Source organism: Balaenoptera musculus, chromosome 17, assembly GCF_009873245.2.
Source record: "Balaenoptera musculus isolate JJ_BM4_2016_0621 chromosome 17, mBalMus1.pri.v3, whole genome shotgun sequence".
In the NCBI taxonomy this organism is placed as follows: domain Eukaryota; kingdom Metazoa; phylum Chordata; class Mammalia; order Artiodactyla; family Balaenopteridae; genus Balaenoptera; species Balaenoptera musculus.
Genome location: NC_045801.1, coordinates 8,265,381 through 8,277,140, shown reverse-complemented (window position 1 = coordinate 8,277,140; position 11,760 = coordinate 8,265,381). Strand labels below are relative to the sequence as shown.

Below are 11,760 nucleotides of genomic sequence, written 5' to 3'. Positions count from 1 at the left end.
GCTAAGAGTTCAAGATCGTGCCTAGGGAGGTGTTGTGCAAACTGTAATGTGCCACGCAAATTGGGAAGTAGTGTTATTTACACCAACTTTACAGAGTCCTGGTAGTGGATGGTTGGATCTATTTTAAAAATTGGGCAGTTTGTGCCAACTCTGGATCAGACTTGCATCCATTCATGGACGAGCCTTCTTTGGGAAGGATGGACACAAACTCTGCCCACATTGGGCTATTTCATTCAGCAAACGCTTGGAGCAGCGGGCTTGTGTCTCCTCCAGCCTCCTACGATGCATCTATTCTTCATTTCACACTCCCTCTGCTGGCCCGTAGAGTGGTCCCCACTGGACAGATGAGGCACCTGAGGTTCAGAGAGGTTGGGCGACTTTACCACAGTCACACAGCAGGGAGAAGGCACGGCTGCATCTGAGGAGAGGCCATCTCTCCATGTCCTGAACATCTGGGCACTTGGTTCAGGGCAGACACTAACACAGGAGGCGTCTTTTTAGGACTGAAAACATCTCCTGAGTGGAAACCTCAAGAGACAGCACCAAGGTACAGCCCTCACAGAAAAACGACAGACACACCCAAACAATAAAATAGCTCTTTTTTATTCACTTTGATTCGGATCATTGGAAATGTTCAACAATAAATTAAAAATAAGAAACAGAGCAGAGGCTGAGGAAGGCAGAGTCTTGCCAACTTCATTCAAAAAGCATCCAGATGAACAAACACTTAGCTGCAAAACATGGGAGTGAGGCAAAGGGGGGCAAAGAAAGCAGATTCTAAAACACCACTAACCAACCCAACAAGATTGCAAAGAGGAAAAAGTGCTCAGGAAACTTTGGCTTTGACATGAATTCAGTTAAGTGCTAACGTGATGGTGCACCCATGTCCATCCTACCGGGGCCCACTGAGGGCTCCCAGGTTAAAGCTGATGTCTGGACCAGGATGTTGGGCAGGAGGGCGACAATGGCAGCTCAGAAGCTGAGCAACGGGGTCAAGTTCAACACAAGTACGGACCTCTGATGGTCTGGGAGGGAAACAGGAGGCCAGAGGCTGGCTGCTTGTAGGAAATGCAGCGCTTTGGGTAAGGACAGACTATGTGATGCTGTTTTGCCTGGCCCGCTGTTCCTCCTACACCCTCTTCTTTTTTTTGCAGAGGTGTCGTGGACTGCCCCCGAGGAGGGCTCAAAACTTGTTAGCTCAGACCCCAGGAGAGGATGACCAGCCAGTGGCCTGAGGCCACGTCTGCTGCAAACCAGATGTCCATGATGGACACAGTGACATCTCCGAACTCTTTGGAAGAGCGAGGACAGTTGCCAGTCCCTGATGGCACGTGGCTGGAGTCCAGCCATCTTTGGCTTCCCTGGAGAAAGCATTTCCGACCACAACCATGAGAGAGAGAGTGAGCTCTTTTCAGTTTTCCATTTTTCATTTGGGTTCAGGCTGCCTTGAAGAGGACAGTTTAAGCAAACATCACAGTTCTAAATATTCTCTGTGATTCTGTTCCACCTTTGATCCAGAGGCCCATGTTGCGTCGAGGTGGGATTGGCCTCTCACTGGCCGTTCTGGCCACGGCAGAGCCTGGGATGCCATCAGGTCCCTGAACCCACCCCCACTCCGCGCGACAAAAATCGCCTGCCCCCCCCCCCTTCTTACCTGGCTTCTCTCTTTTAGGTCCTATTTCCTTGGATCTCGCTTCTCCCACTAAGCCCAGCCCACGTGGTTTGCTGGACGATGCCTGATAAAGCCAGGGTTTCAAAAGGCATCAATTCAAGAACTTTCTTCTCTTCCCCAGATTACTACAAACCCACCCTCCTTTGTTCCCCTACAGGTGGGTGAGAGCAGGGGCTCCAGGGGTCCTGTGGCTGCAGGCACTGCTTTGCTCCAGCTGAGAAAGCAGCCGACTTACTCCCTGGGGGAGTCAGATGTCTGGGATGTTGGTGACATCTCTCTCCCTCATCAGTTCAGCCTTTCGGCTTCAGGCTCAGCATGGATGGTTGCAGGCAGAGACACCTCTGCTTCGTGCCCGGGGCTGGTCTCCAAGGAGCTCTCTGTCCGCGGAGTGGACAGAGCCCTGGGCTGGGGTCCTGGAGCCCCGGGGAGCCCGACTGCGTACACCGTTCACGCAGGAGCCTCCCCGTGTGGGTGCTTCTCGTCCTCCACTGATGGCCAAATCCCCGTGGGAGACACCCTTGTCCAGTTCTCGGCCACCTTCACCCCGGCGTGGGCCCCGCTGGTTTAAGGCAATGGTGCGTTGATCCCGGCCACAATGGCTGGCTGCATTCGGTTAGGTGGCCGTTGTGAAGCCATAAGATGACATCTGCCCCAGCTCTGGGAGAGCATGAGGCTACCTCCTCCACCGGAAGGACGGTGTGAGAAGGCCGAGGTTACCGCTTGCCTTGGGCCACCGCGGGCAGCCTGACAACGAAGCCCGGTGGTGAGAGGCTTGTAGTCCGAAACCTACAGCGACTACAGTTCTTTGAGGGGCTGGATGAGCCTGGCTGGGAAAGCCCACCTCTAGATGTTAGAGCGTGGAGCCAAGAACACCCTATTTCGGCTCAAAATCTGTTTCACAATTGGTTCACTTTTGCAATCGCTTTCCTTCTCTGGCGTTGCTCTTCTCATCTGTAAAATGGGATCCAAGGGCTGAAAGGCATCTCACAGTGAACAGCCTGGTGGGAAGGAGAGGTGGAGTGGGGACCAGGCGGCCGACCCAGGTGGCGTGCAGCTCAGCTGTGGACACCTGTCTGCTCTGGAAACCTGACTCAGCACATCCAGGAAAGCTGAGCACTCCCTCTGACCCCATCACCCTGAACAGACTTGGCTTTCAGGAGAAGGGAAGAGAGAGCTCAGGGGTCAGCCCACACCGCTCCCTGTGCCAGTGTCCATTTCTGCAAGGTTTGTCCCTGGGATTAATCAGCCGACCAACACATTTGCTGAATTCTTCACGTCAAGTACTCCCATGAGCTCTAGCCTCTGAGGATTTATGTTCTGAATAATGACCTCACAGCAATTTACAAACCTTTTATCAGTCAAGAGGGTCTTCAATTTTGCAGAATTTTAAAGCTGGAACAGGTTTTTGTTTGTTAGCTTTTAAAAAACACTTTCTGGATCCTGAATCTTGGAGAACCGAATAAAAACTGGAACCTCTCCCCAGGAAAATACTCATATACGGAGACTCAGGGGGAAAATAAAACGTGGTGTGTCACTTCTAGGGATGCTTGTGAATGCCCGTTGCCATCTGTGGTCTGTGATTTTCATAATTCCGCCCTCCCCATTTGCAGAGGGAGAAAGTGAGGCTGGGGAGGGCAGGGCTTATCCAGAGGGCTGCAGGGAGCAGCGGAGGTGGCCCCCTGGCTTCCCAGACCATGACATGGTCACAACTCCTCAAAGTAATCGTGGCTTTTTAGGAAATGCTCTTGACAGAAAAAAACAGGCTTTTTTTTGGTTTTGTTTTGATTAAATGTCAGCAACTGGAGCCAAAAATCACTGTCCTTTTACGCCTGTGACTCTACTCCCCACCCGGCCCCAAGACAGTGCTGCTGGGTTTGGCGATTCCTAGCCTGAGACTGAATCTAAGCCCATAATGAGAAAGAAGAAAGGTAGGACTGGGAGAGGAGGTACAGAGCATTCTACAAACCTACCAACCTGACACCCCAGGATACGCCCACCAGCAAGCCCTCAAGCCCTAAACACTACGGTACCCCAAGTCTGAGGATTCCTACAAAACTGGCTTTGAGCGCCCACACCACAGCTGCCAGCTGAAGGGAGAGCAATTGAGTCACAAAGTGCAGATGTCAGCTGAATTTTAAAAACAGAACAATAAATAATCAGGAAGGCTGACAAGGAAGAAAGAGCAGCTGGGACGTGAAGGATGAGGTATGACTTCTCCCCTCTGATGGTCACGTGCCTAGGATGACCCTGCAACCCCCAGGACACCACACAGGTGGCCAGGAGGGATCTGGCCCCGAGCGTAGACCCCTGGGGGAAACTGCTGGTTGGTGACGGCCTCCTGCACAGCTCTGGAGGGTTACAGGCACCAAATCCAGCAGTCCGTGAAAGTAAGAACGGACGGTCCACGGCTGATGGGCCTCTGGATGGAGCCGAGTATCATCCGAGCTTTGCTCCAACTCCGACGCTGGCTCAGGAAACCAGAAAACTGTCCCCAGCTACCGAGTAAGGGGAGTGCACTGCTGCGGTCCCCTTTCCCAAGTCGGGGCTTTTGCCTCATTCCAGCCAAGTGCATGCATCTCTCTCCCCAATACAAAGGCACACGGAAGGAGTCAGATCTGCTCTCAGCCATCATGATAACCACAAAGATTGATTACTCAAGGGAACAGCAGCTTGGGAAAGAGACATCTGGATATTTAGAGTCTCTGAAGACCTTTGGGGTGAGGAGCCCTTCCTGGCCATCGTAAATGAGCTTTGGGCAGAAAGGGGAGGCGGGGTGGTCCTACCATGTGAGGGAGGCCCCACATGGCTGTCCTGGGGGTCATCCTCACCCAGGAACTTCCCAGCGAGAATCAGAGAGTTGGCCCCGGAGCCCTCAGCAGAGGAGAGTCTCTGTGAGTCCTCCCCAGGAGACCATCCTCTTCTTTAGAATGTGGGAATCTTCGGATTGGACCTCTCCCCACCTTCCCCAGCCCGGAACAGCAGCGAGAGGGGTCTCCCCACCCCAGACTGGTTCTGAGACTTGCTCTGCAGCCCCGGCAGGGCTCGGCAACCTTGCTGAGTAGATGCTGCCAAATGTTGGGGTGCAAGAGGCTGCGAGGGGCACCTGGGCACACCCCTGAGGCTGGCCCTCCAAGTTCCCAGAGCGCAATGGCTCCGGCGAGAAGCTGGGGCTGGATGTGGAGAGGTGCGCTCTGGTGCATCTGTCCTTAGCCCTTCACAGCGTCATCTTCCCTTAAAGATCCGGATTTTGTGGATGGAGGCCAAGGTGGCCGTCACGTTGGACTCGAAGTCCCCGTCGTGCACCCCCGTCTTGCGAAAAGCCCCCGCCGACGGGTTGTTCTCCCAGTAGTGATGCCAGTTACCTTTGCCGTCCGCCCCGAAGCCGTACAAGTCCACCTGCCGGGGCAAAGCAAAGGTGAGAACCGGACAGCAGGGCTGCAGGTGGACCCTCTAACAGAGACAGCCTGCAGGCACCCTCAGACTCTGTAAACACCACTTCCAAGGATTCACATAAACCCCTCTCCAGGAGCCTGGAACTCCCAGAGGCTTGGTGAAGCAAAGGCAAGTTGAGTAAAAGTCAAGTCCAATGCCAGAAGGCACAGTGGGAGGCTACTGCTTGTGGGTGGCCCTGAGGGTGCTGGGTCCACCTCTGGGGAGGCACAACCTCTTCTCCAAGGCTTGAGGAGCAGGGCTTCGAAGCCCAGCGGCCTGCCCCAAATCCCAGCTCTACCTCTTGCTGATACACCCTGCAAGTGCCAAATCACTTCTCTCAGCCTCACTTTCCTCATAGGGAAAATGGGGCCAAGAGTGATGACCACAGTGAGGTGGGCGGTAGGAGCTGATCCTTGTCTTCCTTTGGGCTAACACCCATCTGGTCCAGGGGTCCTCACTGTTCGGTGGGTGGGGCACGGGGGGGTGCTTCTTATGCATGACAAACTTTTACTGAGCACTTATTCTGTGCCAGGTGTTGCATTAAATCCATCAGAGTTCAGGCGGATGCTGGCGCAATCAGGGAGGCAGGAGTCAGGTCTCAGCCCTTGGTGCTCCTGAATTATAACAAGCACCAACCGAGCCCCCGTGGGGGACAGGGGCTAACGCCGGGGCTCCCTCAGCACTGAGGACAGAGGGGAAGGAAGCCGGAGAGAGCAGAGAGAGCTCTTTCAACCAAGTGACACTTGAACTGGGTCTTGAAAAATGAGTAGAAGGTGACCAGGAAGGGACGGGAGGAGGGGCTTCCAGGGAGAGGGAAAGCTATGTGGGCCGCAGAGTGGCAGACAGCTTTCAGGGGCGGGGACCCACCAGGGGCAGGAGACAGCTCCGTGGCAAGTGCAGCCTTTTCCGAAAATGCCAGCAGGGACACGGGCCCGCCCCAGAGCACGCGGTAAGGGATGGGAGGAGCATTTCTGAGGCAGAGGCCCACAGGCTCTGTGACCAGCCAGCTGGAGGTAGGGGCTTGGTGGGGAGATGAGAGGCAGGTATGGTTTCTGGGGTGAAGGGCGGGTGAAGATGGTGGCAGAACAACCGAGGCAGAGACGGTGGGTGGGCCTTGCTACCCCCTCGACCCCTCCTCCCTGCGGTGTCCAATGATGAGCCTGACGGGACGAGGGCGGGGATGGGCCGTATGTGAAAAGAAGGGACAGCGGAGTGCCCTGCCTGAACCCAGGGCCAGGGAAGAAGCGGGGGGCACTGTGGTCCCCGTCCTGCTTCACTGTCCAGGGGCAGCGAGCACCCCAGATCGTTGATGGAAACCCAGGCCCAGGCTGGTGGACGGAGAGGCGAGTCCACGATGGGAAACGCACGGTTGGCAAAATCACTGATTCTCAACCTCGGTGAACAGTGGAACCCCTGGGTGCCGGGTTCCCAATCTCAGGAATTCTGGTGGAAGTGGGCTGGGCTGTGGCCTGGGGGCTGGAATTTAGCTCCACAGATGATTCTGGTTGAGCAACTGAGATCGAAACCACAACCCCAGACAGCTCCCCCGAATATAATATGCTCCTGGGGGCAAGATATGCTTATTTCGCCCCCAGATCAGATCTGAGCTTCCACCTACTGGGCCAGGCTCTGCCTGGGGACCTCACACACCAAGAGAACACGGCCACTCCCCAAAACATCCTGTGCGGGAGACAGTGCAAGGCTCACCGTAGAGACAGGATCGGAGCTTCTAGAAGAGACAGGCTATGCCGGGGCTGGGACGGGGGATGGAGGTCTGCCTGACTGCAGGCGCTCTCGCCGCCCCTCTTGAGAACACGGAATGAGGAGCCCTCAGTCCCCGACCCCCTGGGGGGCGCAGGCAGGCATGGGAGAGGGGGTCCTACCTCATCACAGATGTGCAGTGAGAAGATGACCGAGAGGATGCCAGTGGATGGGTACCGCCCGTGGCCCTGCAGCCAGCTGTCGAAGACGTACTTGATGAAGGCTGGGTGGTAAATCAGGATCTGCGGGAGGGGAGGACACAGTGAGGCGTCTGGAGAAGGATACCAGGCATGTGTTAGGTGCCACATGCTATTGTAACCTCAGGGGACCCTGCTGTGACTGGAACTCATAACCCTGCACCGGGGTGGGGGTGTTACGTTCTAGTGGAAAAGACGGACCGTGACCTAAATCACGGAGACACAGAGGATGCTAGAAAAGAATGATGAGACCATGGAGAGAAAACAAAGCAGAGAAGGTGATAAGGCACTGGGGTGTGAAGGCTTGCAGACGAGGTGACATCTGAAGTACAATCAAATGAGGCCAAGGAGTGGGACATGAGGCTGCAGGAGAAGGTTCCAGGGAAGAGCATGAGCTGGGGACAAGGACACTCCTGTCATGCTGCAGGAAGGCACCGAGCCACCCGTTCTGCCTAACATGGGCCTGAATGATCTCCAGTCCCTAAAATGACCCCACATGCCAGCTCTCCCTCTCCTCACGTTACAGATGAGGAAACCGAGGCTCAGAGAGGCTAAGTGACATGCTCAATGTCACACAGCCACCATCGGGAAGACATCAGCTCCAGCCATACAGTGAACTAGCTGTGTGTCTCTGGGCAAGTTACCTGACCTCTCTGAACCTGATCTCTCCATCTACACATGACAGTGTATGCAAAGGTCTGGTGTGGTGGACACTTCATTTCCTTCATCCCTCTGCCCTTTGCCCACGTCTTAGCCAACCCCATTCCAGGGCCCACTGGGGAAGATGCAGATATGGAGACAGGTGATGAGGTCTGGCTTTGAGATGCTCATGCTGTAGGGCAGTGGTTCTCGAACAGCACCAGCATCCCTGGGGGGTTTGAAAAAACCCAGCGTTTCTGATTCAGCAGATCTGGGGTGGCCTGAGGCTCTGCATTGGTGACAAGTTCCCGGGTGGTGCTGCAGGTCCAGGGTCCAGGCTTAGGGAACCTCTCCAGGGTTCGTCTCTCCACTCTCTAAGTGGGGGGGCCACCACCCCCACCAGCCCGGGGTCCCAGCGGCTCTCTGCCGCCAGATGCTGGCAGAGCGGGGAGACGGTGCTCTCTGTCCTCACGCAGAGCCTTGAAAGCGAGGCTGAGCTCAGAGGACAAGGCACCTGAGCCTTGACTCACCTTATTCTTTTTCACCTTGATCTTCGTGGGGACAGGAACGTAGGTGCTGCGGGAGGACAAGGCAGGTGGTTAATGTGGGAGGGGGCTGGCGGCCTGGGCATCAGCTGGTAGGGGCAGGGCTGGAGAGGCAGGTGGGGCAAGCGGGAAAGCACACTCATTCCCCAAGGGACCCCACCTCCTCGCAGTGGCCCATTATGGACACCAGAGGGCGATTGTGGCTAATTTGAGGACCTTCTGCTGCGTTATGCCGCCTTCTCCAAGAAAGGTTAAGAAGGGAATTTGCTCCAAGCCGTGCACACAGCAAAGACGCAGAGAGGGGAGGGGCCCACAACACCCATCCCCCGCTGCTGGGACGCTGGCTGATAGGCCCACGATGGCCCCCTTTTCATCTGCAAGATTTCACATGCCCCCAAGATGACGGTATTTAAGTGCCTGGCCACCTGGCCTCACGTTGCATCTACCTCGGGTACAAGTCACGTTCCAGCCTGTGGGACCAGGAGGAAGGAGCCGGCAGCTGAGCCCTGGCTGGTCCAGCTCCTCCCCTGCCTGAGCCCGCTTCCCTCACTGCCCTCCTCCTCCGAGCACAGCCCCCCGGTTTCCCGCACCCAAATCCCTCGGGTTTCCTAACCAGGCCTCAGACAAGGAGGCTTTTGGCCATCTGGGCACTAAGCCGCTTCTCTTCAGGCAGGTGCGAGCCTGGCTCTGCGTAGGGGCCAAGCCTCCGGGTCTCCCTGGAGGACGGGGGTCATGAGAAGGACTAGCGGGAATTCACTGAGCCCCCGCCCCCCGTGCCAAGTGCCCGGAACAAATCAGAAGATGTGAGCGCCTCGGTGCCCAAGGCCGCCGGAGCCGACGTGCTCCCCGCCCGGTCTCCCTGCCTGCGCCCCCCAGCCCAGCCGGCGCCATTCTGACGGTTTGCGAAGCGGGGGTGGGCGGAGGCTGTCATCAACGGGGAGCAGCCCAGAGATGAGGACGGGGTCAGAACTAACACGTGCTGTGTCCTTTCCAGCGGGGCTCCCTCTCCCGAGGGGTTTCCAGGGTGTCTGGGGAAGCAAACCTGGGAGGTCTATTCGGGGGAGCGGGAAGTCGCGAGGAACAGGAAGGCCGGAGCTCCGGGTGCATCGGGGTGATGGGAGGAGGGGTACCAAGAAGAGCCGGAGGGTCTGGAGGCGGCCGGGGGACTGGGGCTCTGCCCTCCAGGAGGAGGCCTGGGGAGGGGAGGTGTTCCGGGGGAGGAACAGCAGGAGCATGGCTGTAGGGGGTGGAACAGCATGGCGGGGGGCTCAGAGGCCCTCACACAGCAAGGGGCAGTAGCGGGACAAGCAGTGACCCTCATCCGGACGCCCCGAGGGGACTCACTGGGAGATGGTGCCCGTGGTGGTAGCGCTGATCACCCACTGCAGGTCGGTGGTCTTGAAGGGGACCAGGACCATGCTGACGTTCTCCGCCAGCTCCCGGAAGCTCTCGGGGTACACGAGGTGGTGGGTGGTCTTGCTGCCCACGTCGGCCTCAAACCCTGCCGTGGGGGCCTTGTTCATCCTGGGAGGGGGAGGGAGAAAGGACAGGCATCACCCTGGGGCACCGATTCTGAGGGTCAGCTTCAGCTCCGCGAGGCTGCGCTGTGCCCCTTTCGCTGGGCCCCAACTTCCTCATCTGTAAAGTGGGGGCAACTGCGGCACAGCTCAGAGGCGTTTGCTACTTTTTTCTCATTTATGATCTCGAGTGAGCCTGACCATCGCCACCATCAATGGCCTACTCTGTCCTGGTCCAGTGACACACATCGTTAACCCTTAACGATGACGGTGTCCAGTACGTACTTTATGGTCCTGTTTTTACGGCCAAAGAAATCTGAGCGCAAAGAATTTATCCCAGGACACAGAGTAACCCAGAGGCAGCCTTGAACTCAGGGCCTGTCTGACCCTGAACCTGACTCTCTCCCCCTCACCATGGACATTCCCACTGGACACCAGGTACACTGAGGCTGCCCGAGGCCAGGTGAGTGGTCTAAAGACATAAAGTCAGAGACCACAGAAACAGGGGATGGTTCTAGAAGGTGCCTGTGCTTCTCGTCTGAGTCACTGGTGCCCCTGGGTCGGGTGACTGGCGTGGGGATGACAAGAAACACGGGAGAGACGTGGGGCATCTTCCTGGAATATCCATTTTACTTGGTGACAGGGAAACATATTTTACATTAAAAGTATATAGTTATGTTATGGCCTAGATGGCAAAACAGAGATGGCTTTTATTTTATTTATTTTTTTGGCTGTGTGGCTTGCGGGATCTTAGTTCCCAGACCAGGGATCGAACCCTGGCCCCTGGCAGTGAGAGTGCCAAGTCCTAACCACTGGACCACCAGGGAATTCCCAGACAGGGATGGATTTTAAAGATTAAACAAGAGTCCTCAAGTTAGTCTTGCCCTCTGGCCAGGCCTCTCAAGGCCAAGCTCCCAGCCCCCTGGGTACCTCTGTGTATGGTTTTTCTCTCCGTCCAGAGAGGCCCTGTTGATCCATCTGCAATGCAGATGGGGAAACTGAGGCCCAGAGGGGGCAGTGAGGGGCCCGGGGTCCCCAGGTAAGCCTGGGCACATCTGGACTGGGGTCTTGACCTCCTGACGCTGAGCCATGACGCCCCCTGCAGCTCCAGGGGCCCGGGGGGGGCAGCGGGGTGGCCTGGGGGGCGAGGGGCTGGTGCTCACCTGAGCACGAAGTCGTGACTGTCTATCTGAGGCCCGTACCAGGACTCCCTCAGGTTGCCAGAGTTGCCCACGACGGCACAGCGCCGGCAGCCCACCAAACTCTTCTCCAGCAGGGGGTCCACGTTCCCGGGCACCACCTGGAACAGCTCCTTGATGGTGTCGTTCAAGTTACTGGGCTGCTTCTCCCGCTGGAGCCTCTGTGGGTGGAGGACGCAGGACACAGTCAGCCGGGATGTGTTACCTCTGGCCCCCCGCTGCTGGGCCCCGAGCCCCCTGTGGTTGGTCACCCAGCCCCTCCCGAGTACCCTTCTCTCTGCTGGGCACCTGGAGATGCAGGCGGCTCAGACAGCCACCTCCCCTGCCAGGAGCCCAAGGGCCACTCAGGGAGATGGGAAGGCAAGAGATCATTCACTCATTCTACAAAGGTTTATTGAGCACCTACTATGTGCGAGGTACAGCTCTGGCCTCGACGCAATGAGACTGGCTGGTATGAGTAAAGCACATGAGAGAGGGGTCGGGTGACCCTCCACGCCCGCCTCCCCTCCCTCTGCTCCCCTCACCCTCCCGCCTCTCAGCTCCCGCAGCCCCAGGACCACCAAGCTCCAGCGAGACCCAAGAATCAGCCCTTTGCCGGATGCATCAAGAATCAGCGCTTTACCGGATGCATCAAGGAGTCCACTGTCTGCTTAACAAATTGTTTTCACACCCACACCCAAGGTCAGCTGCCCTGGGACCTCTGTGACCCGCAGGCGGAGGCAAACACTGGGTTTATCCTGAGGGTGATCAGCCACCTGGTTGGCCCAGGGGTTTCCCTAGAAGCAGGACTCTTAGTGC

At 56.9% G+C, this 11,760-nt stretch overlaps 1 protein-coding gene and 1 non-coding gene across 5 annotated transcripts in view; both read right to left on the bottom strand.

Moving 5' to 3' along the window:
* Nucleotides 1–582: 582 nt before the first annotated feature.
* The window catches only part of ST3GAL1 (ST3 beta-galactoside alpha-2,3-sialyltransferase 1), an 85,776-nt gene continuing 74,598 nt past the window's right edge, over nt 583–11,760 (bottom strand). For all 4 annotated transcript variants that reach the window (XM_036830287.1, XM_036830288.1, XM_036830290.1 and 1 more), the window contains 5 exons: nt 10,927–11,123; nt 9,591–9,770; nt 8,232–8,277; nt 6,988–7,107; nt 583–5,068 (listed from right to left, as the gene is read on the bottom strand). In XM_036830287.1, coding sequence (XP_036686182.1) covers nt 4,895–5,068; nt 6,988–7,107; nt 8,232–8,277; nt 9,591–9,770; nt 10,927–11,123 — 717 coding nt within the window. In that variant the 3' untranslated portion in view covers nt 583–4,894. The remainder of the gene's footprint in view (nt 5,069–6,987; nt 7,108–8,231; nt 8,278–9,590; nt 9,771–10,926; nt 11,124–11,760) is intronic.
* TRNAE-CUC lies at nt 10,518–10,590 on the bottom strand. The gene has a single exon. It is a non-coding gene; the product is annotated as a tRNA-Glu (tRNA).